The 24684-nt window shown below is 53.8% G+C and overlaps 1 protein-coding gene across 1 annotated transcript; it reads right to left on the reverse strand.

Annotated features, from left to right (window-relative positions):
- Window positions 1–292: 292 nt before the first annotated feature.
- IGFBP5 (insulin like growth factor binding protein 5) lies at window positions 293–24401 on the reverse strand. The gene is made up of 4 exons (XM_063341300.1): window positions 24019–24401; window positions 5479–5705; window positions 5228–5347; window positions 293–4850 (listed from the first exon to the last, which is right to left on the reverse strand). Exons 1-4 carry the CDS (start codon window positions 24347–24349, stop codon window positions 4719–4721), a joined length of 810 nt encoding a protein of 269 aa, XP_063197370.1. The 5' UTR covers window positions 24350–24401; the 3' UTR covers window positions 293–4718.
- Window positions 24402–24684: the final 283 nt, after the last annotated feature.

Here is a 24684-nt window from a genome sequence, read left to right on the forward strand (position 1 = left end):
CCATGCAAAGAAAGTGCTAAAAAAAAAATAAATAGGGGAGCTGTGCTTTAAGGATGGTTTAAACTCACGCTTGCAATTTTAACATTGCCTTAGCAGATTGCTCCACTGTCAAAAACTCTCCTAGGCCATGGCCACCACGTTTCCCCATGCCCTGTACCTTCCCCAGCACCCCTATGGAGCTGGCTGAGCCCCTCAGGGGCACAGAACGGCTGGCTTGGAGGGATGCTCGGGGACACAGCACCTCGATGGTGGGCCCCAGTGAGCAGACAGTCCACAAGGGTCAGGCACAAGCTAACTGAATGCATAACTTTATTAAATAAATGCTTTGTCATGAGAAAAGACAAAGATCAAAGAGTAACATAAATTATAAGTTGAATAAATAGTATACAGCAATCTTCACTTTTTAATAAAATGTGAGATTTTTTTTTTTTTTAAGTACAAAATGCTAAACAGAGCATTAAGCTCTTCTTCCATTGTCAGTTTTTCACAAACTGCTTTTTTTTTTTTCCCACCAGTAAGATTATGAGTATTTCTTGTTTACTGGAAAAAAAAAAAAAAACAACAAAAACAAAACAAAATGAAACAACAGAGCTACCGTATGTATGTAAAGCTATAAAAAGCTACCGTAAAATGTGTAGTGAGTATTGCTTAAAGATAAAAAAAAAAAAAAAAACCAGGCAGGAAACTCGGAATCTGGTGTGTTTTAACAACTGTGTTACAACGGTGGGTAACGTGCGCGGTGACGTCTGTCCCGGTGGCAGTGGTGGGGGGCTGGCGGGGCTGGGGAGGGGGGGGCACAGTAAGCAGGGCTCCTAGCCAGCGCCAGGACAGCGGTCTGGAAGCGAGGTGAACTGTCAGTCGATAAATATACAATGCTCCGTCCGGGAAAAAAAAAATCAACAACAACAACATCAACAACAAAAAAACGCCCAACCCCCAACAACAAAAAGGAGAGTTTTCATGGGGAAGGGGGAGAAAAAAGGAGAAGGGGTGGGGTGGTGGTGGGGGGAGAGAGCAGAGAAATAGTGCAAAATGCTCTTGTACTAGTGGTTTTCGAGGTCCACTGCAGTACAGACAAGGGGTAGCCCAGCCGCCGAGCGCCGCTCCCCGGGGAGATGTGGTGGAAGGGCTGTCCTGACCCCTGCGCCATCCTTGTCCTCTCCTTCCCAGCTTGCATCCTGGGTACTGGCGTGGCCTCAGTGGAAACACGGTGACCGGAGACCCCCCGCCCCGAGCCTCACGCCTCCCCTGATGCACAAATTGCCAGCACTTCCCCTCTCAACCCCAGCCGCGACCCGTCCCCCCGCTGCTCACCCAGCCCTCCCCAGCTCCCAAATCTGCCCCTTTTGGTTTTCTCACCTCAAATGCAAAGGAGTGCTGCTGGGTGCTGAGAACGGGAGCACCTCGTCATTGTCACCCCAAGGTGGGGTGGCCAACCCCTCCTTGACGCCGCTCTCGCCCCCAGCCCAACCCCGGTCCTAAATATTAGTGCAGCCTGCAATCAGCCTCGTCCTGTCGGGGATCCTCGAGGGAGTGGGCGGCCGGGGGGTCGCTCGGTGCCCTGTCCCGGGAGCCGAGGTGGTTTGGGGCAGGGGCGGGGGGAAGGTGAGCGCAGCCCGATCCTTGCCTCCTTCTCCTTCCCCCAGGCTGGTGGGGACAGCACAGGCGGTGCCATCCCCACGCTGGATGTGCAGGGGGAAGGGAGGCTGTGCGGGATGGATTTCGGTGCTCCGGGCTCCCAGGGCCATGGCTGAGAGTCCCTTTGTAGGGGTGTCCCCCTCCCAGTGTCACCATGGCGGCCACATCATGAGACCACCACCGGGCCCCGTGAGCTGGCCCTCACCCTGCACAAGCATCAGCCCCGTAAGACAAGGTCCGTGGGGAGCTGCCGTCCCTCTGCCCTCTCCCATCCTGCCCCGGCAGCACGTCTCCTTTCTCTGCAGCCAAAGGCTTTCAAGTTTTGGGAAATCAAACAACAAAACAACAAACAAACAAACAAAAAAGCAAGAAAGAGGGAGAGAGAAGGAGGAGGGAAGGGTCCTGGGGAAGGTGGTACTGGCCTATAACAGTCAGGAGGTTTTGCGCGGGGATCGGCGAGCGGAGGAGATGGTAGACAGTGGTGACAACGGCGACCTGTGGCCCTTGGGGCTGGCACAGGCACCTCCTCCACCTGCCTTCTTCACCCCATTCTTCACCCCACCTTCACCGCACCGTTAGCCCCCCCACCCTGGTCAAACCAAGCCTGCTCCATCAGCCCTGCAGAGCCCGGAGGGGTCCCTCCCTGGGCCCCAGCACCCACCGTGCTCCCCTCCAGCATCACAGGGGTCACCTTGCTGCTGTGGGGGACAGATATGCTTTTGGTGGCACCCCCTTTTTGGCAAAGGAAGACGCCTCACCCACAGCTCCAAACATGCCCCACCGGCTCTCCATGGAAGTCCATCCGTGAAACTCATCCCCACCATAACTCTGCGGGAAATAACTGTGGGGCATCCAGTCCTGCCCTTGAGTGGGGCAAGTGTCCTTGTGGCGGGGGGGGCTGTGGGGTGCTCAGGGGAGCAATGCTGTGCTGCGGGAGGCTATGAGGGTGCCCAATCCATGATGGATCCGCCGGAGCCCCTCGGTGCCGAATCCCCTCTGTCCCATCCCCGCTGGTGGGGACCTGGTGGTTCTGCAGACCCCCTTTCCTCCCTGCCCAACTCTGGCATGCTCAAAGGGGCTTCGGGGGTGCAGAAACCTTCCCCCCGAGATCGGCCATGTCCTTTGGGCAGTGCTGGCTGCCAGCTCCAGTGGCGGCGGTGGGATGTGGTCCCCAGTGGGTGCGTGTTTGCCCGCTGGGATTGCAGCGCCCGCCCAGACCCCACGGCTCGCTTTTCTTTACTTCCTTCCCTTTGCTGCAGGATCTCCTCCCAGCACCAACACCCCGGAGACCCTTGTCATGGGGAAACGAGAGGCAACAGTCCCAAAATCGAACGTAAAAAACAAAAAAAAAAACAACAAAAAAGTCAGGAAGGCAGCTGAGGGCTGTCCCAGCACGCCTGAGGCAGTGGGTCTCCGCGGTGTGGTGGCTGCTGTCACTCGACAAGGAGCTGGATCCCGGGTTAAGCACGATCCTGTCGCAGGATCTCACTGCAGGGTGGCAGGAATCAGCCACGGCAACGTGAGCGGTATCCTCAGTGTGAAAGGATGGAGACCGGCGTTTTCCTACCCACGGGAAAGGCTATAAACCAGCCTTAACAAAAAATCCAAGACAAAACAAATTGTCGGTTTGGTTTTTTTTTCCCCTGGAGCAAACCACTTTTTTGGCTGTGAAAAAAAAAAAACAAAACAAAATAAAAATAAAATCTCCATAGTTGGTCTTCCTCGTGGCGGCAAAGGGTGGTGAAGAGTTTTGGCCCCGATCCCCCTGTCCCCACGTAGGGATGCTTCAGTCTGGACAGCGATGGCATATCTGCGGTGTCGGCTCGGACGCAGCCCTTGGCGTCGGCGGGGCCCTGATCCCGCAGGCACCGATGCTCCTCCATAACTCTGCTCCCGTGCTTAGTCCCGCAGGTTACTGTTCTTTTTTTTTTTGGGGAGGGGGCAGCATGTCTCCCCCCCTCTTACAGTTAAGCCCTCCAGGTTGCAGGTTTTGAGGCGAAGTTTTCCAAGGAGGAAAAGCCACGTCCGTGCACACACTCGCTCGCACACACGCACGTGCACAAAGGCTTCCACACCTGGATGGACAACAGTCAGAGTTCCGCTTGTCGAAAAAGATTTCTGACCTCCCGTTCGAGAGGAACTGGATGGAGAAGGGTATCTTTTCTTTTTTGGATGATTTCTTCTTGAAGTCCACGAATATTTTTAAGGGGTTATTCGTGCCGTTGCAAGGGCTGTGTTTCCCTCCCCGGCTCATCTCCAGACATGAAACCAGCAGTCCCAACTCCTCCTCCTGACCTGTCGAAATCTGCCTGGATCCGGGGCGGTCGTTTGAGACTGAAGTCAAGTCAAGTCGACTCAAGTGAGTCCCAGCGTGTGGGCAGGAGACTCTGGAGGACCGCGGCGACGAGGGGGGAACGCTGATGGCTGCAAGGTTTTCTCTCAAGACCCTTTAGAAAATGACTGGCTAACCCAAAAAAAAAAAAAAAAAAATTAACCCACCCGAAACCCATACTGGAAAATCACCAACTCGGAGAGCTTCCTACATCGGGGCGGCCTCTGCTCACGGCAGGGGGGGCACGGGTGGCACTGGGGAGAGGTGCGGGATGGCAGAGCGGCCGCGGCTGGTTTGTCTCTGGCTCTGTCCTTTCCTTGCTGAGTCCTTGTTGTCAAGAGGCTGCTGTAGATTCCGAGTCCTCAGTTTCTTCAGGATTTGTTTTTCTCCTTTCTTTTCTTATTTCTTTTCTTATTTCTTTTCTTATTTCTTTTCTTTTCTTTGCTTTGCTTTTCTTTGCTTTTCTTTTCGCTTTTCCTTTCTTTTCTCTCTTTTTGCTTTTCGCTTTTCCTTTCTTTTCTCTCTTTTTGCTTTTCCTTTCTTTACTTCTTTCTTTCCCTTTCTCTTTTTTCCCTTTTCCTTCTTTTCTCTTTTTTTTTTTCTTCCTTTCTCTTTTTTCTTTTCCTTTCTTTTTTTCTTCTTACATGAGATGAAAGGAATCGGAGTCCCGGGGCGCGGGGAGGTGCAGAGGGGAGGGTGGAAGGGAGCCTGGGTAGGTAGTGATGGGGTGGAGGGAGGGGATGCGACTTCACTCCACGTTGCTGCTGTCGAACGCGTGGCACTGCAGGTCTCCGCTCAGGTAGTCAGTCCCCGGCAGCTTCATGCCGTATTTGTCCACGCACCAACACAACCCACGCTTCCGGCCTCGGGAGGGCTTGCACTAGGGAGACACCCAAGGGCAAAGATCAGGAGGTGGCCACCAGCCGCTGTGCGCTTTGCCCCTTTCACCCCAGTGATGCAATCCCCTGGGTAGGACCTAGCTTCTGCTCTCTGCTTTCAGCACATCTCCATCCCCGCTGCTACCCCTGCCCGGGGCTCTCTGACTTTTCCTCCTCCCATGCCACCTCCTTCAGGATGCTCTCCTCAGGTCAGATGGCACTCGGAGCCATCAGCAAGGCCACCCACCGCCAAACATGCCTGGAGATGCTCACAGCAACTTCCCCACCAGCCCAGCAGAGGAAAAACCTCCATCCTTTCCATCCAGGGCAGCAGACCTTCCCTGTGTGGGACACATCCCTCCCTGGGGCTCTTTCTTACCTGCTTCCTCTTGTAGAAGCCCTTCCGGTCACAGTTGGGCAGGTGGACAGCACGGGGGACCATCCGCTGGCTGCTCTTGAGCTCCTGCAGGGATGCCTCCATGTGCCTGCGGCAGGGGCCCTGCAAGTGGGGAAAAGATGGAGCGTGAAGAGGGGAGCACCACTCAGCAAATCTCCAGCTGCAAATGCCCCCAGGTCCCCTGTCCCCTCCCACCGGCACTTGCTCCCCAGAGTTGAGGCGAAGGCACCTACCAGCTCAAACTCTTGCCGGAGCTCAGGGATGACAACACGGGGGTGCGCCGTGTTCTCGGCCATGCCCACAAACTTGGCCAGGGTCAGCTTCTTCCGGCGGTCCTTCTTCAGGGCCTCAGCCTTCATGTCGGAGAGGCGCCCATGCTTGGGCCGGTAGGCCTTGGGTGGGTAGGTCTCCTCTGTCATCTCCGACGTGGTCGGCTCCTCATGCTCTCGGGACTCCCGTTCTGGAAGGGAAGCAGTACCAAGCCATCAGGTCTCTGTGAGCTGACTGGGGCTTGCTTTTGCATGGAGAACCTCTGGCCTGACCCCAGAGGACATCATCAGGCAGGATAGGAACAAATGACCAAAGAAAGCCCTTTCTCAGCTGCTGCCTACAGCCCTGTCTTTATCCCGCTGTGTGGTGCTTGGCATGGCTTTTGTGCGACCCCCGAGCTCAGGACAGGAAGGTGTCTGAGGGCATGGAGAGTTGGGGGTCAGGATGGGCTCCTACATAAAAGGCTAACATCATTTGTGGTGTGTCAGTGGAGAAGGACTGGCGGGAGGGTCATCCCACACCCAGAAAGAAGCAGTTGACACACAAAATGTGGCAGAGAAGGCCGTGTTTAACCATGGTGAGAGGATTAAGTGACAAATTCACACCCCGCCCTGCCTTACAGATGCAAAGCCAGGAATGCTTGAAGATGAGACAACTCCAAAGTCAAGATCAATCTCACAGCAAAGCCATCATGCAGCTGGGCAGACACTTGGGCAGCGATGCCGAAGACGTGGCTCACAAGCACACGGATCTCAAGGGTCCTCAGCCTGCAGCCCCGTGCTCACGGGACCGAACCAGCCCCCATCCGCTGGCACGCACCGAGCAGCTGGCAAAGCCCGGTGTAACGCGGCAGCCCGACCGCAGCTGCCACTGGTAGTACTGACAGCAAGGGAGGAGCACGTTAGGCTCTGCCCATGGCAGTCGGCTTCCTATAGACCCTCCAGATCGCCCCAGTGTGACCTGTGCCGGCAGGATGCAGTCAGGAGCGGTTATATATAGGAGCGAGCTGGTGACAGTCTAAACTTAGATGACTTGTGACATTTAGTACAGCCACCGGAGTGAAAAAGGGTTATTTCTGGATTAAATTTGAACAGAGTTTAAAGCTCTTGAGGCTCCCGGCCTCCCAGTCCCAGGTTCCTAGCAGCCCTGCGCTGATGCCAGGTTTGTGCTGGGGTCAGTGGTCAGGCACAGGGGGAACCCACCACGGTGGGAGGAAAAGTGTCACAGCGGCTGAAATCCCTCCCTGCACGGTGACTCCTGCGACCTCAATGCCAGTGAACCTGGCTCGTCCCCTCCTGCAACCCTACGGTGAAGGTAGCAGGGCACCAATTTTGCCCCTCCTTGCAACATCACTGCTGGGACAAAAGAAAAAGGCTCAGGAAGAAAATAAAAGTGGATAAACCTCCCTACAACAAGGCAAACAGGAGTTCTCTTGCAGACCAGCAGCTCCCTGGAGCTCAGATGCACCCCAGGGAGGAGGAGGATCTCTCTGCTCCATCAGGCTGCCCAGGGGTGCCCGGGGGACACCCGACAAGCAGGGACGGACGCACTGCTCAGCGGCAGATGGCAGCACCAGCCTGTCACACACACACACAGCAGGGTGGCCTTGGAGGTGGCCAAGGGTACAGGCTGCTCACTGGACCCCCAAGCCTGCCATGGGGCTGCCAGTTTCCCCTCCCTCCTTCACAAGGCGGACCTGCCCTCTCCCAGCAAAACCGGAAAGTTTTCTACAGCCACTTACTTATTAAAGCAGCCCTTTTTTTTCCTATTACCACAAGAACAGAGCTGGGTGAGCATCCCAGACCCGGCACCATCCTAACTGCCCACAGCAACGTAATGACCCCATGCACCACCCCAGGACTCGCACGTATCCCCAGGGTGAGATCCTCTCGGCACTTTCCCCCCAGTGATGTTCTTATGTTTGTTTGGTTTTTTTCTCGTTGTAGGACTCAGAGGCCCCCACAGGTTGGGGCTCCTCTATTATAAAGGGATGATAGACAAGGGATAGGGAAGAAATTGATTAAATTGGGAAAGATCTTGTCCCCCAGGGAATGGCACTGTACAAGTGCAGTAGAAGAGCATCCTTTGCCACGAAGATGTTGTGGCAATCCGAGGTCTGAAAGGAGACTGGAGACATCCGCAGTGACTAAGCCCTTCCACAGCAATGAAACACGCTGTGATCTGTCCCAGGAATCCCCTCTGGCACTCACTGCCAGGGCCAGACATGGCAAAGCCAGGTCATCTCCCTGGGCTGCCCTACGGTAATTAAGGGGAGGGGGGAACTCACACCGGTGCAGGCAACCCTACAATAACGCAAGAGGGGCACAGCTCATTACCTCTGCAATAACAAACAAGAGGCACAGCTACCTGGGCAAACCTAAAACAACAAACAGACAGGACAAGGCAGGGAGGATTCAGGCAGAAGAACAGCACGGGGCGTCCAGTCCCCTGGACTGGTTGTGCAACGGGTGTTTGCAGCAGCTCAGCCTGCTCACATCGTCAGCAGCTTCAGCCTCTGCGAACACCTTGTTCCTCCGCTTCCTGCAAGCTGGCAGCGGGCTGGGAGCTGGGGGCTAATGTGGAGCCCTTTCAGCAAGGGGAGGTGGGAGCCACGGGAGCTCAGTGCTCGGCAGAGGGAGCTGAGGGGTGGCGTGCTTGGAAAGCTGCCCAGCTCCCAGCTCAAGTCCAGCTCTTGCAGGGCCGAAAAAGCTCCTGGAACTGACTCCCTTCAACCTCCCTGGCACGTGGGGGTCCCTGCTCAAGTAGCGATATGACAAGGGATGGCCGTGGTGGGGCTCCTCCAACTGCCACTCAGCAGTGGTGTCCAGTGAGAACCCCATGCATGCCTTGGAGGGATTCCTTTCCACCACCCTCTGGTGACTTTTAGCCTAATTTCCTCCAGCAACAAGGCTGAAGCAGTCCCTGCTCATGCACCTGACTAGCTGTTCCCTAATTCGATACTAACGAGCCAATTTTGACAAACTGAAGGGCAACGGTTTCAGGCAGGCGGCTGTTTGGAGAGGCAGAGGGTGCTGCATCTCCATATGTCAGCTCTGGGTGCAAGCCATAGGCAGGAACACCCTACTCACACTGTTCCCAGCCGGGGGCAGTGGGATGCAGGAGGTGGGTGGCTCTCACATCTCCATCCCTTCTCCCCACTCCTCAGGAGGAGATGACCTCTCAGCAGAGGTCCCACGTGAATGACATGCAGGTGAATGACATTGCTGGTGAGCTGAGGATGCCTGGCTAGTCTGGAGGTGACACCTGGGCTGTAGCCATCTCAAGGGGATGTTGACCCTACAGCCAGGGCAGGAGACTGAACTCAACTCAGAGCCACCCCATGGCTCCGTGTCTTGTCCTGGTGCTGCAGTGCCCGTGGAGGACCCAGGGAAACAGCGGCAAGCATCTGAAGATGCTCCTGACACAGGTCAGGCCTGAAGAGCTGTGCTGTTGATGTCCTACGCGATGCAGGGTCCCATGAGCCCTGGGAGGCAGAAAATACCCATAGCAAAGCGTGGACCTCTGCCTCGGGGCTGAGGGCTTAGTGTCTTCTGGGAGAGGGAGCTCCATAGCAGGAGCCATTTCCAACCCTTTCACCCTGCCCCTACAAAAGGGACATGGAGTAGCAAAGTACCAGGCATGGTTGCCGGGAAGCTGCAAATTGCTCCTGTCCGTCTGCCTGCTGTCCTTGACAGACATCGCCCAGAGCAGCCCATGTACCTTCCTGCACCTGGGCCAAAAACCAGCCTGGGTGCTTCTGTGCTCCAGACGTTTTGGATGCGTGTGAGGTCCCCACAGGGTGGGGATGTGGGAACATCACCTCCCTGCCTGCTGACATGACAGAGAGGAGCAGGAAGCTTTTTCCAAATCACTAGGAGGCTTGAATTTTCCTAACACATTTTCATCAGTTTCTGGCAGGACAGTAGGAAAAGTATCTATTGACTGCTGCTAATGATCCGTGCTTGTACATCCACAGCCCACTGCTAGAGGACTTGCTGTCCTGTTCAAAATCCCCCAAAAAAGCCACATGCACCTAAGAAGAACAAGCACAACCATAGCACAACCTTGCTAAACAGCCCTCTTGATTATTATCATCATTATTATTATTTAAAGCATGAGCACAACATAATACACCACTTAAGCAGGAAAGTGTTGAAGAAAGACTTAAAGGGGATCTCAGTTAAACTTCTAGCATAGGAACAACAGCAAATGTCGCTGGTGGAGACCTTGAGAAGTTGCCCAGTTCTTCCTCTGCCCCGAGACTGGGCCATCTCTGTTCAGAGATGCTCAGTGCAAGACGGAAATTAAGGCTTACATCACCCAGGGCTGAAACATCGCTAGTTACGGAGCAGCAAGTGTCTCCCACTGAACAGCACAGGGCACCACTGCACAATGTCTCTGCTCTCACTGGAGGAGTATTTACCCCCAGGATGAAGTGCCACCTTCCAGTATACCCATGAAGGGAATATCCTCAGCTGCAGGACATCATGAGTGACCCCTCCACCCTGCTTTTCCAATGGGCTCCTTGTGATTTTGCGCCCTGGTGGCAGCTGTCTTTGGAAGACTCCAGTTTCTGCCCCATCACTGCTTACAACATGGCATTTTCCAAACCTGGCTGCGTGATCTCTGACACCTTGGCTTTCTTTCTGAGGGGAGGGACAACATCTTGGGATAAGACACCTAGGCAGCTCATGCCGACAACAGAGAAGGGAAAAAATCATGGGAGAGGCTGGCCGAGTGAGGGAGGGATTTTTCTGCAGTTCCCATCGATCGCAACCCCGAAGCGCTAATCAGAGCCAGATCCAGACACTCCCTCCGAGCTTCACCCATAACAACAGCTCCCCAGCACAAACAGCTCCAGACTCCTATCTACGGCGGCTCCATTATCTGCCCAGCCCCACGCCAGCTTCTTACGCTTTCCTGACGGACTTTACACGCACACGCAGGCAGAGGCAATGATTACTGAAATCGATGCTTGTCTTCTTCCCTGTACCTGCTGGTGGGACGGGATCCTCCCATTGCGCCTTCCTCTCCCATCCTTTATGCTACTGGTTCTTGCTGGGCAACACAAAGCAGCTTCCCTGGGCTCCTTGTGGCTGGGAGACGAGGAGCATCGGTGCTGTCCCTGAAACAGGGGCCCTATCAAACTGCACGTTAGAGATGTACCTATTTTTCTTCAGACTGGACCTTACACAGGAAGTCTGTGCCCAAGTCCCTGGCTGGTAAAAAAACCCATCGTGCATTGCCCCCAGCTGCCCCCCCAACTTGTCCCCACTCCAGAGGTGCCTGACCTACGCTGAAACCTCCTGGGATGGGCAGGCAAGTTCCACCCCAGCCTGGACTTCCACCTGTGACCATGATGGGAAAATCAAATTCCCCCCCTCCTGGTCAGTGCAAAGGGACAGCTGCTGTGCTTGCATCCCTGAAATGCAGGCAGGGAAGGGAAAATGCAGACAGGGAAGGGATGCGGAGCGAGGAGGGTCATCTCATCTCGCGCCCTTTGGCAGCTGGAGAGCACAACTGAGCAAAAGCATTCCTGAGCTCCCCGGAGGCCGCCGGCATCAGCCCAGACTGAAGGGAGCACTCACCGCCCTAACGAAGAACAGCCCGTTTATGTTCCTGTCGCAGGCACAACCCCCTCACAGCGTGGCGGTGAGCGACCCCCAGCCCCTCGTCACAGCCCCACAAGGGTGGGCAGCAGAGCCGGCTCAGGCGCGATGCCCGGGGCCGGGGTCACTGCTCCGGACCACCGCCCCGGTGAAGTCAGGCGGTGATCTCAGGCGGCCGCCCAGCCCGAGGCCGTCTGGCACCCACTGGAGGAGAAGCAGCCAGGGCCTGGGATGCAGGCTCGGGCCAGTCCCTCTGCTAGCCCAGGGCGTTGCCTGCCAGAGAGCCAGCTGCAATGTGCCTTGGACTTTCGACGAACTTTTGTGCTCTGGTGGGGACTCAACGGTGGGCCGGCGCGGCTGGTCTGGTGGGGACTGGCGAGGGAGCATGCTGGTGATGCTCGCAGGCGATGAGAGACTGGGAGGAGATACCAGCCACACACCGAGATGGACCGAAAAACAGCAGCCCTGCTTGGACTGCCACCCCACCTCCCTCGAGTCCCAGCAATGCACAACAGGCATTTACGACAGATCTGTGTCAAATAACGCACGTCTGCTCGCACAGAGGTGTTGGGGCTTTGCTGGATGGCTCAACTCCATGTCTAAGTCATTGCAGAGATGCTGCACCCTCCAAATTGTGACCAGACCCATCACTTGGCCTCGGTGCCGATTTTAGGGTGGAACGACATATCTCTAGAGGCTCCAGTCTCTCCTCCTGTGACTCCAATGGTCTCACTTAGGCCTCCGAATGTCTGAAGTTAAGAAAGATAAAGCGTACTACCTCTTCAGGACTGGTCCCCTTGCAGCCTGTGGTGCAGCTGTCATGGGCGGCAGCACCAAACTCTTTTATAAGCATAGGAGCAGTAGTGAGAAAACCCAGATCCTATTTCCTTCACTGGGAATTAGGTATCTCAACAGCTGCCAAAGGCAGCAAATCCCTTTTGTGATTTTCAGAGTGTGGAAGGAAGTCTTTAGCAGCCAAAGCATCGTGGAGCGTCCACAAAAACACCCACTCTGCCCCACCATGCCCAGTCCCCTACCAAAGACGTATGATCAGAGTCCAAATAGTCCACGGCCCAAAAGCCACACGAGGTTTTGGAAGAGAGCTCTGGGGTATCCCAGTAGGTTAAATCCCTGTGACACCATGGTGAAAGTTGCTGGGATCTCACTCTCTTGTCCCACAGAGACACCTTTAAGGAGAAGGATATCGATCAGTGGGACCATGCTCAGAGAAGTGATAGAAAAGCAGACAGAGGGCTGGAAGAACTCAACCCTAGGTTAAGATTTATCTCCATTTTATTAAGCCAAGGCCCATTAGGACGCTTGGGAACAGCTCAGGAATACCTGAAGAGCCTCGGAGAGCGGGGATGGATGGCAGAGAGATGTGCTATACTGTGGCCTTTTTTTTTTTTAGTTATTGTTTGGGCTTTGCTGAACTAGCCTGGAAGACCAGCTCTTTCTCATGAGATTTTTGTCTCCTCAGCAGAAACCTGCGGATGCAGATTCTGCTGCATCAGCCAGGGCTCACCTGCAGAGCGTGAATATCAGGTGCTTGGGCTGCCCCCAGGTTCACATAGGATTCATGGGAAAGGGAGATCATCATCCTGATGACCTCGGTGTCCTCATACAGAGCTGGATGGGGGAGAAATGCAGCTCAGCGTGTGGGAAAGGAGCTCTCAAGGGAACCAGCTCGTGTTTTGGTCTGCTCTGGAAGCACAGGGCCTATCTATAGGAACGGATCTCTGGGTCAGCACCACTTCTCTGCAGTGCCAGCAAGTGCCGCGGAGGTGGGAGAGGTACAGCTATGGGAACCTGAACCGTAAGGATGGATCGGTGTTGCTGCATGCCAAATGATACTTTCCTGAGCTGCCCTTCCTTGCTGCAGCCACAAAATAAAACTCCCTGGGAGCAACTCTCTAGAGCAAGGAAAAAAGCAGGTTTAGAGATGGGGAGCTCCATGATGGGAAGCTCCTTCCCTACACGTTGCTAGCTGTTAGTTCAGCAGGCTCCAAGCATCTGTGCTGTGCTGGAAGAGCCAAGCTTGGGCATTAGCTGAGGGCTGGGCTGGTTCTGACCTGGGATGTACAAGCAAGGACTGGGGCTCACTGTTGTCTTTGACCTGTCTCTTTCTCTCCAGAGGGGTCCTGAATCTGGCTACAGTTAGTTCCCAACAGGGGCTTGGGAGCTAGCAATGGATATACAGGACACACCAAGTTCAGGTGAAGGTCTGGGCCTGTGGTGGACAGGCAGCGTGGCCAGAGACTCGAGGTTCTCAGCAACAAATATTTCGGTGCAAGAGGGAACTTAAAATGTCTAACCAGTAAAAATGTTGGGAAACTTTCCAGAGTTTCTCCCTCCGGTAAGATGATGAACAAACATCCATCCATTACAATTAAATGATGCCGACGCGCGCCATCTTGCAAAATTGCAGGCACGCTGTTTCTAGATAGCTGCTTGTATCAGCCTGACATTTCCTGAACAAAGTTATCTTCCAGGGAACTGAACTGGCAAGTGGAGGGGAAGGAAGTATTTCAGGATTAGATTTACATCAAGAAGCTCCTGTTGCTGATGCACTGATGATAGGAAGATAAAACATATTTCCTTCACATCATCTGGAGACTACAGATGTTCCCCATTCCATATGCTGAAACTGCAGAAGAAGCTGTGAGCTGAACTGAAGAATGACCCAGAGAAATCTAAATAAATCATCTTTCAATATCATAGTGACCAAGACATATTTTTCCTTCCTGGAAAGGATGAAATCATTCAGTCTTTCTTAGTCTTGCATCTTTTCCAACAAAGCCACCCTAGCAGCAGATTCCATTGGTTGTAATAAAGGCGGCAAAAAGCTCACCAGGCTGCCAAGGAGCCAAGAGCAGAAAAGAGCAAAGAAGGGAAGAAAACTGCATGACAGTCTCTGCCTAACTGTCAGGAAAGGTGAGGAAAATCTAAAGTAGCTCCTGACAAGCACCATTTAAGTGTTTACCAGCACTTTCTCCGTGGGGTTTATCTGTGGCAAAAAGATAGGGAAACCCTTCCTAGAAAACAAACACATTTTCAGGTCTTCTGAATGAAAACAAAAGGGTGCGACCTGCTCATCTGACCACTAGGTGGGAAAGGATCACCTGAAAAAAATCTCACCATGTATTTAGGAATGAAGGAGGTATGTTAGGTTGGAAGAGAAGCCTAATAGCATCCATCAACTATCATTATTGTATGAGAAAGAAGGGGACACAGGAGGACTTTTTGGATGAAGGTAGCTCAACAGCAGTGGTGGAGCAAACGTCACTAGGGAGGAAGAGTAGGTAGCTTTGCCCCCTTGACTATGTGGGGCCTGTCTCCAAAACTCAGCTGAATGCAGGTGTCAATATACACAAGATATTAAGAAACCTGGACTTTAAATCAGGATGCTGATACTATTTTGATCACTGACACCCAAACGTGACAAACCATAGAGCCAGGTGCTAAGGCAGCCTTAGAAAGAGAACCATAATCAGGAAGAGCGGTGCTGGCGGCCATCAAAAGCTGGGATATCACTGTGAATATTGTCTCATTTTACACTGAGAATGATGTGCAATTAAGAGGAAACCTCTATATTAAAGAAGATGATCCCAAGAAGAGGATGTCCTACCAGAAATGTAGCCACTACCGTTTATGCTAAGCTCTCTGGCCTGCTTATGGATGAAGGTGGCTTTTGCCTTTTAGTCAGGGTTTCAAATCTGATTTAGTTTGACACCAAGCACAAGCTTTTAACAACTGGCCTATGGGAACTGAATCTGGTAGAGGCTGCTCCCACTGCAGGCCGGTGGTCTCCATCACAAGATCCATCCTCACTTATGTTATTGAAGGTCTCTGTCACCCTCAACAGCAGCCAGGAACTGGAAGAGCCAAGAAAGCCAAATCCTTTGCCCACCCCAGAGAAAGGCGAAGGCACATCAGGTGGAGTCTGGAGATGCAGACGGATGTGTCAGGTGCTGGATGAGAACTGGTCCAACACCACAAGTATTTCAGGCGTGCAGCTGTGATTGCAACCTCCAGTCTTGCCTGGATTAATTTCTAGGCCTTCAGTCTGACTTTCACAGCTCTGCCTCAAACCAGATGGAGAAGATCTGTGAGATCATCCATTGCTCATCTCTGTGTCAGCACCGGATGACACATTGTCACATGTACCGTCCGACCTGACTTTTACGAGCTCCAAGTGATGAAATTTGCACCTCTGCCCTCAGGACTTACTTCTGCTTTCTTAATGGCTCCTTCCCTCGCAAAGCCTTCGCCTGGAGTAGGCCTGGCCATTACTTAATCTCTCAGTCCACCTAAGTAGTACCACAAAAAAAGTACCAGAAGTTTGATGTTCACACTCTGATGATATCGATAAGCAGAAAGCTTGCCCAAGCTTGATCCTAACGGATGACTCTTGCTTCTCCTAGCCATTTTCCTCCCTACACTGTATTCCCATTGCATACACTAACCAAATCCCTTTGGACCAATGTGATGCAAAGATACTTTGCGGCGTTAAAAAAATATCACAGGTCCCTTGATGGAGCCAAGGGTGCAGATGTCCATTTTGGGGTCTGAAACTCCAAGAAAGACAACTGATCACCCTTTGCCACAGGTCTGGAGCCTGTCTGGAATGACCAAATCCCTGTTGCATTTCATTGTTTATCCTGCAACCTCAAGCCACCTCTGCTATTAGAAAACCAAACAACTGAACACTGAACTGGTTATGAAATGATGCGGTAAATGTCACCCACTTCTGCTATTTCTTCAGGAAAGCAGAAGTCACAAGTGACTGTATGTCACCTTGTGTTTAGACATTATTAAGATGTATTAAGACATACATGTGGCTGTGGCAGCACCATAATTCACTGATGGACATGTATAAGACATGCAGTCCCTCCCTAATAAAACTTTTCTTTTTCAGCATCTCCTTTAAATTAAAAAGTGAAAGCCAGGTTCCATAGTTGTTCACTGGCTTATTTAATTACCAGATTTTCATAATTTGTCCAACACATAACATCTGATTTCTTAAGCATGAATAATAAATGGCTCTGTTGATTTAATTGTCTGCAGAGGATGAATCCCATCTGAATTTGGAAAAAGAAAGTATTTCTACTGGTTTTCTACAAAAAGAATTATGACTATTGGCCAGCTTTGCCCTCCACGTTACCTTTAAGGTACATTCCCTCTCTTGTTTAGCTAGGGGATCATTTCCTTAAGTATCTGTCAGGATTACCTTCTTGCCCTTAAATAGCAACCAGACCAGTTATCTCCATCAACATAACAATTATCTCCATCAATGAGCCAGCTGTGTCCATCCAACAAGCAAACAAACCAAACTGCAATAACAGCCCTCAAGGCAGGCAGCTGCTAAGAGCTTTCCAGTCCTACTGAAGCCAACAGCGTCTTCAGCTTTGGCCTCACACTCCTTCCAGGATGGATGTCGTGGCTCCCACGAAGGGGATTAGGTGCCTGAAAGCCTGTGAAGCTCTGGGCCTAGCAAAGAGGTGCTCAGCATCTTGCAGGATCAAGCCCTGCCAGGCTAATAGGGAACCGTGTGCCAGTTTGCTGTGGCGGGTATTGACACCCCCTTTCCACATTCTGTGTGAAAGAGGTGGTACCAAAAGGGTGGAGGCAGAAGGAAAAATTATGGGAATATCAGAGGGGTCTGGAGAATGAGGGCAATAGTGAGAGCAAGGCTTTATGCAAACATGCATAAGAAATGCCCACTGACTCCACAGTCATAAATTGAAGATGCCTCCTCGAGGTTTAGTCTGTTGTCCAGAGTCTCTCTGCAGCCAAGGAGGCTTGGACCTTCCCGCAGGTATAGCCTAAGGCAAGTGTAGTCTCCCAGCCAGAAGCTGACGGTTAAAAGACATGGAATGATGGGAGTTAGCACATTTGTCCTGGAAACATCATAAACAGACAGGAGATCCACCAAAACATGCTGAGAAATGGCTTCCTTGAGAGCAAATTTGCCCACATGAAACAACCAACAGTCCCAAATTTCTGCAAACCCATTACGTTGGCTTCCGATGGGATTGACTGCAAGCCGTGGATTGACATAAACACTAAGGGGGTCTGTGACCCACGGGCAACCCTGGACATCGGCCCGGGGAGACCCAGCATGGGGGCTTTCACTAAATGTGCCTGGGGGGTCCAGGTCTTAGAGGATCGCAGCATGTGGGCCAGCGTTCCCTCTCTTCCTCGCCAGCAGAGCCTCCTCATGCTTTTGGCCACACCTGTCCTGAGGATAAGCAGATAATACCTGTCTTTTTACCTGCAAAAATATCTCATTACAAATGACTAGGAGGTTACTATGCTGTCTGACAGTGAGTTCACCCAGGCCAAACTCTTTGGATCATCCTTGACCTCTGCATGCACCATGTCTTCAGGTCCTGCGGCCTTCTCCTCCTCAACGCTGGAGGTTGTTTCTCCTGCCCTCAGCTTGCCACATTTCAGCAAATTTGCCATCTTTTCCCGATTCGGTTCTTCTTTCATGCTTTCCCGAAGGCCGGTTGTTGCTGCCTGAGCAAAGAGAAGTTTGCGGGGTCCCGGCGCACCCATCTCCTCTACCGATGCCACCAGGCACCACTGCCCCCGAACACGTGTCCTCCAGCCCTGCCATGCGGCAGGAGGACCAGCTGCCCTCTGCAAGCCACAACCTACCCGCACCTTCATTGGGATATCTCTCGGGGTTTTTTAACTAACGTAGACTTCATCCATGCAGAAAATACAACCCTCCTCCAAACACGGCGGGAGAGTTCGGATCCACGCAGGTGGCTGGGAGGAATATCTTGCCTCTGTCTCCTTCCTTGCCTCCCCTTGTTTGATATGCTCACCTGCTGCACCTCATTTCTCAGCCCTCAGTGGGAGGATAGAGTGAGCCGGTCTGTACGCCAATATCTGATCTTGACGGCAAAATACCGATGTGCCAGTCATTAGCAGCTAAGAGAGGTTTGTGTGTGCTGCCTGGAAACCGTTCTGCCCCCGGAGACAAAAATGCTCCGTGTGTGTGTTTGCACACATTAAATGTTTGTGCAGGCGTGCGTGGGCATGCGAACACGTGTATCTTCCTTGGGCATATTAATCCTGCTGCTCTGCAGCCCACATCGAGGGGCAGGTGTGCTCCAGCCAAATTCTGCTTTTATGTCCCACCTTGAATTTGCACTACTAAGTGCTTGGTAAAAAAACCAGGCAGGATCTGCTGCGCCACGGGCCCTTTTATCTCCCCTGTGACTTAGCACAGGTGAAACGAGCTGCAACTGTTCTTAGTGGCTTGCCCCGCTGAGCAGGGGAGGACAAGGCCCGGAGGGGCTGAGGTTCCTGCCCCCCTTCCCAGGCTGCTCCCAGGCTTTCCAGTTTGGGTGAAGAGTGCTGGGAACTACCAGCGCGATCACAGCTCCTGCAGCTGCTCCTACATCTGCGACGCCTTTCGATCCAGCCCGGGTAAAACTTCCAGCGGACGTTAGGAGGAAGCAGAGCACCGCGCTCCGTGCGAGGCAGTGCCCGCTCGCTGCTGCTTCTCCTCTCCTTCTTCCCCGGCTGCCCTGACCCACGTATGCCAAACTACGCGACCAAAAGAAACCAGGGGCCGTCCCGAGGCTGGCACAAAACGTACCCAACCTCTCCTACCCCTCTCTTCCGAGCCTGACGGGACACCTCACCCCGCAGTCATGCAGACGCTTCCAGTCGCACACGGCTGTGCTCACGCCACCGACGTGCCAAAGCCGCGACGGTCATCTGGGCACAGGATGCCGGTGCTTAAATATTGAGAGGAGGAGGCACGCAGCCTTCCTCCAGCATCCCTCAGGTTTGCAGAGGGTCCCGTTTTAAGGCCAGCCCCTGTTCTCCGCTGCAGCGGTGCGGGCTCTGGAGGGGCTCCCTCCATCCACCTGGAGCGGGTCCAGTGCTGTGCCGGGGCTGGGGACCAGCTCTATCACTCATGCACGCACGCACGCACGCACGCACAGAGCCACGTCTTTTCTCTGGTGAACTCTGCTGGCACCCGGCAGGAATTTCATTTGGATCAACTACTTAATATTCTCCCTCCTGCCTTAGAAACCAGGCTGCCGAAAAATCTTTCCAGCCAAGGCCCCTCCTTTCCTGTTTGAACCACCCCATCCCTCCCTCCCCCGTACTCACACACAGCAGAAACCCGGCTCTCTTGCTGGCACCTGATGGATTTCACCCGCTTTTTTTTTTTTTTTTAATATATTGTTATTGTTGTTGAAACTTCAGATCAAAAGAAAAATGGAGATTTTCCTGTTTCGGATCCGAGGCTTTGCAGGCCTGTTGCTACTAGCTTTCCCCTTGACAACTCTGGAGCTGCTTGGCACAAAGGACCTGCTGCTCGCTCGCACCAGCCGGGTCCCTCCCGGAGCCACACGTGTTTGCCAGCCAGCATGTCCCAAGCTCCCACAATCCCTGCCCTAACCCTCATCCTCGCCCTGGACCTGGGCATGGCGCCGCCCACCTTCCCCATCGCTCGCCCCTGAAGCCCCGCATCCCTGAACCGGGAGCAGAAGAGCGCGGGAAGGAGAAATGGAGGGGAGGGTGGGGGGATGGAGTATGCTGGGGAGGGATAAAGGACTGCACCAAACAAGAGCCGCAGGAAACTTGGGCTCGGCAGCACTCCTCCTCTGCCTGCTTCCAGCTGACGCAGCAAAGACGATTTTCTTAGGGCTAATTCTGCAGCTCCCCCCTTTCCCCTCCTGGTTATCGTTGGCTCACGGTTTCGTGAGGAAACTTGCCAAGTCTTGCTCGCTTTCTAGAAAGACAGCAGGAATGAGAGAGGTGAAGGAAATATCCAACAACCTTTGTTTTTCCACAAGCCTTTTTAGGGCAGCAGGCTCCAATCTGTGCCCTCCACTCCCCGGCGCTCGGCCTGACCTTGCTGGCTCAGCAGGAGGAAGTCTGGCGGGAGCACGGGGGAGAAAAAAGGAAAGACGTGGTGCATTTCAAAGGAAAGCTAACCGAAACAGAGAAAACCCAGAATTCTGCAGCCGGTGCCATAAATGAAGTTCATTCATGGTTTTTTTACCAGGAACAGTCAATTACAGCCACGATGTTTGGCTTTTGGTAAAGGACTGCGTCTGACTGTTGTGCCAGGAAGGACTGCAGGGACCGTCCCCTCAGTACCTACACATCCGTCTACTTAAAACGAGCCTTACCAAAGACCTTTAATTCCACACTTGCCTTCCTTTCCGACCTCTTGGCAAACCAGAAGCACATTCCACCCACTAGCTCTAGCGTTTCTCAGTACCGCTATGCCCAGCTTACAGATGGGGAAACTGAGGCACGGTACCTGGGAGCATCCTATCCCCAGGGGAGACAGCTGGTCTAGAGGAGAGCCAAGCCTGGCCTCCCAGCCTTGGGCTCTTGGAATACGGCTTGCTGCGTCTCCACCTCGGCTATAAGGAGGAAAGCATCTGCGATTTTCAACTCAGCCAGCGCAAGAGCAGAAATAGATAGAAATGCAGTTTGATCTAGTCCTCGCCGCTGTCACATAGTTTATTTTGCAGAGTGCTGATTCTTTCTCAGCGGTTCGCAGCTCAGGGCCAATTTTGGTCATTGATAGATGGGAGGGCCAGGCCAGCTTCCCCAGCGCACGGTCCCTGCACTGCTGGCCAAACTGGCAGAGGCCAGCAAGTTCAAGTCAAACTTCATTTCTTTCCTTGCCCCGTTGCTTAGGAACACGCCTATGAAAATATACTTTGTTCTCACACGCTACCAGTCGAATGCCAAGAGAGTTTTTTTTCCCCTCTCCCGTCCTCAGGAATTCCTGATTTATTTTTTATTTCTTTTTTGCAATCGCGCAAATCTCAAGAGGAGCCTGCCGGTCTCCTGTGCCTTCCTGCAGCAGCCTTTCCAACACAGGCTCATCTCCCGGCTGCGAACAAAACCCGCCGAAAAGGGTCCCCTGCGGCACCTGGGGAGTCCAAACTGGAAGTGCAGGTGGTGCCGGGGGTGGTGGTTTTGCAACCAACCTGCAACCTCTTTCCTATCCCTCTCCTTGTTCATCTAATGGGTGCTCCCCATCCTAAGGAAAACCAAAAGCAGCGATATGATGAGGGGACCGGCCAAAGTTTTCGTGCAAAGCACCTGCCAAAGGACCAGTTTCCTCGGAAAGAGCGAGGCAGGTGGAACGAACGGAGTTTCACGCTGGGAGCCAAGCGCTGAAGCTTTTTTTCGGGTGTCTTTGGGTGTCATGAGGCACCCTCGGCCCCACTCCCCCAGCGGCCGCTGCCTTTCAGCTGCGGAGCTTTGCCTTCCCCACCACACCGCCTGCCCCCAGCCGGGCACACACACACGCACAGAGTAAATAAACACCGGGAATGACGCGCTCCGGGATACTTCACATAGCTCTGCTGCCGGCGGGTTATTGCCCAGCTTCCTGGGCTTCACGGCAGGAACGCGGCTCCTGGCTTCACCCTCCGCTCCCTGCGCGGGTCCCCTCCAAGCCCTGGCCCCCTCCAGCTCCCCTTCACAAAACCATGCTCAGCTTTGCTGTTTCTGCGCCAATTTTAGGGGAGTTTGGTCATTTGTTGTCATTTGGGGGCGAGGGGGGCAGTTATACACACGGAATTTAGTTTTGCTCTGAAGGATGGAGCAAGCACTGCCTGCAAGCAGCAAAGGGGAAAAATAATAAAAGCATCAAGATTTATTAGGTGCTAGAAAGGAGAAACGGATTCCCGTTGCGCGGGTATAAGCAGCAGCTTGCTAACAAGCAAAATGACTTTTTCATGGACCAAAAAAAAAAAGTAGGGGGGCTTGTTTCTGGGTTTTTTTTTGCCAAGTGGTTCCCTGGTCCCCTGGACATGCCGACATCCTCCCTGCCTCCCCTTCACGCCGTGGCAGAAACACAGATGTATTTGGATGAGAACAGGGCAAGTCTCCTTGCACAAGCTACGGGATCCAGAAATGGGAGCTTTAACGCGTGCCAAAGTGAAGGAGCGCTTGCTTTCGTGCTTTTGTCACGTGCAAGGTGCAAACATTTCAGAAGCTTGGCTACCACACCAGCCTTCGTGCTTGCTTTTAACCTATTCTTTCTGGTTATTAGCAACACCATCATTATTTATATTGGGTTTGTTTTTTTTTTTTTTTTGCTTTCACAGATTCCCTGTCCCTAATGCACCTGCACCTGCCTGGGCTAAAACCCGTTGCCCAACAAAGGCGTCCAGCAGCGGGCAGCCAGGAAGAGCAGGCTGCAATCATCACAAGGAGAAAGACGGAGGCTGAGCAACAAATCTGGGGGGGGGGCGGGGGGGCTTTGGGGATGGGGCAGATGGTTACGAGGAGGTGCCCTGCCCTCCCCTGTATCTCAAGCTGCAGAAGCCAGCTCGGGCCCCACAGCAAAGTCGAGGATATGGCGAGAGAAAGGGGTCAGGGAGAGGGTGAAGACAGGGATGCAGGAAAGATGTAAAGGATGCAACTGGGGAAGGACTGGGATGCAGCTGTGACTAAGTGGGTGCATCTGGGAGGTGGGGGAAAAAAAGTTTTCCATCGGGGATGGGACAACCCAAAGGTGATGATGGAAGGCGGGGGGTGAGGGAGGCTGTGAGATGATGCAACAGGAGGTTCAACCAGGACATGGATGGAAAGGAGGATGGGAAAAGTGGCAGGGGGCATGGAAGAGCAGCTAGGGGGATGGAAGAGTACCTGCAAAGATGGAAACGCAGCCGGGGGGGATGGAAGAGCATCCAGAAAGAGAGAAAAGCAACTGGGGCTCGGGGGGTGGAAGAGCAGCTAGAAAGATGGAAAAATAGCTGGAAAGGTGGAAAGGCAATAGGGGGCTGGCGGAGCAGACAGGGGAAGTGGTGGTGGTGGAGAAGCAGTGGGAAAGCAACCAGGGGCTTGGAAAAGGTGCCGGTGGAGGGGAAAGGAATGGGGAAATAGCTGGCAAGATGGAAAAGCAGCCACAGTGTGTGTATGTGCGTGTGTGTGAGAAAAATCAGGCAGAAAGATGGAAAAGTAGCCAGAAAGATGGAAAAGCAGCTGCCGGTGGTGGAGGGGAATGGAGGAGCAGCCGGAAAGGCAGAAAAGCACACAACGGGGGAGGGGGGACGGAAGAGCAGCTGGGGAGGGCGGGGGGGGGTGGGTATGGAAAAGCAGGCGGAAAGATGGAAAAGTAGCCGGGAAGGCGGAAAAGCAAGCGGGGGCATGGAAGAGCACCTGGGAAGATGGAAAAGCAGCCGGAAGGGTGGGAAAGCAGCCGGGGAGGAGGGGGGGCAGGGAAGAGCAGCCAGTGGGAGGGAGTAGAAAAGCAAGCGGCAAGATGGAAAGGGAGCCGGAAAGGCGGAAAAGCAAGCGGGGGGGTGGTGGTGGTGGAAGAGCACCCGGAAAGAGGGGGAAATACAGCCGGGAGATGGTGGTGGGGTAGAAAAAAAGCAGGCGGAAAAATGGAAGTGGAGCCGGCAAGGCGGAAAAGATGAGGATGGGGGAAGCCGGAGGGGGTCACCCCGAGGGGGGAAAGATGAGGATGGGGGAAAGATGAGGATGGGGGAAAGATGAGGATGGGGGAAAGATGAGGATGGGGGAAGCGGGGGGGTGGTCATTCAGCGGGAAAGATGAGGATGGGGGAAATACAGGGGGTCACTCCGCGGGAAAGATGAGGAATAGGGAAGCGGGGGGGGGGGGGGGGGGATGTGCGTGTGTGTGTGTCATCCAGCGGGAAAGATGAGGATGGGGGAAGTGCAGGGGGTCACTCCGCGGGAAAGATGAGGAATAGGGCAGCGCGGGGGGGTGGGGGTGTCAGCGCGAAAGATGAGGATGGGGGAAGTGCAGGGGGTCGCTCCGCGGGAATGACGAGGATGGGGGAAGCGTGTGTGTGTGTGTGTGGGGGTGTCAGCGGGAATGATGAGGATGGGGGAAGCGGAGGGGGGTGCGGGTGTCACTCACCGGCCTTGGCTTGCTCGCGGTAGCTCTTCTCGCTGAGGCAGACGGCCGTGCCGTGGAGCAGGGCGTGCAGCGGCTTCTCCTCGCCCTGCCGGGGCAGGCAGCGCAGCCCGCGGGCGCAGCGCTCGGTGTAGACGCCGCAGGGCTGGCCGGCGGGCAGGGCGCAGGTGAGGCAGCAGCCGCAGCCGGGCTCCTTCACCAGCTCGCAGCCCAGCGGCGGCGGCGGGCAGAGCGACAGGGCTTTGCCGTCGCAGGGCTCGCACTGCACGAAGGAGCCCAGGCAGCGCGACAGCCCCGGGCAGGCGCCCAGCAGCACCAGGAGCCGCAGCAGCATCGCGGCGGGGATGCTGCGGGACGGGGGTGGGGGTGGAAGGGGGAAGCGGGGAGGGGGTGGGGGGTGGGGGGGGCGGCGGGCGGTGCTTGCTTTCCGCTTGCCCCTTCGGGGGCAAAAAAAAAAAAAAAAAAAAAAAATTATAAAAAAAATTTAAAAATTAAAAAAATTTCAAAAAGGGTCGGAAAGCGCAGCCCCTCTTGCAGGCGCCCCACGCTGGGGTTTATTCTCGGGGTGCGAGACCCTCCTGCTTTGCTTTTGGCGTTGGGTTGGGGGGGGCGTCAAGGTTTGCTTTTTGTCTTTTTTTTTTTCTTTCTTCCCCCCCTCCTCCTTCGTTC

Source organism: Chroicocephalus ridibundus, chromosome 7, assembly GCF_963924245.1.
Source record: "Chroicocephalus ridibundus chromosome 7, bChrRid1.1, whole genome shotgun sequence".
In the NCBI taxonomy this organism is placed as follows: Eukaryota; Metazoa; Chordata; class Aves; order Charadriiformes; family Laridae; genus Chroicocephalus; species Chroicocephalus ridibundus.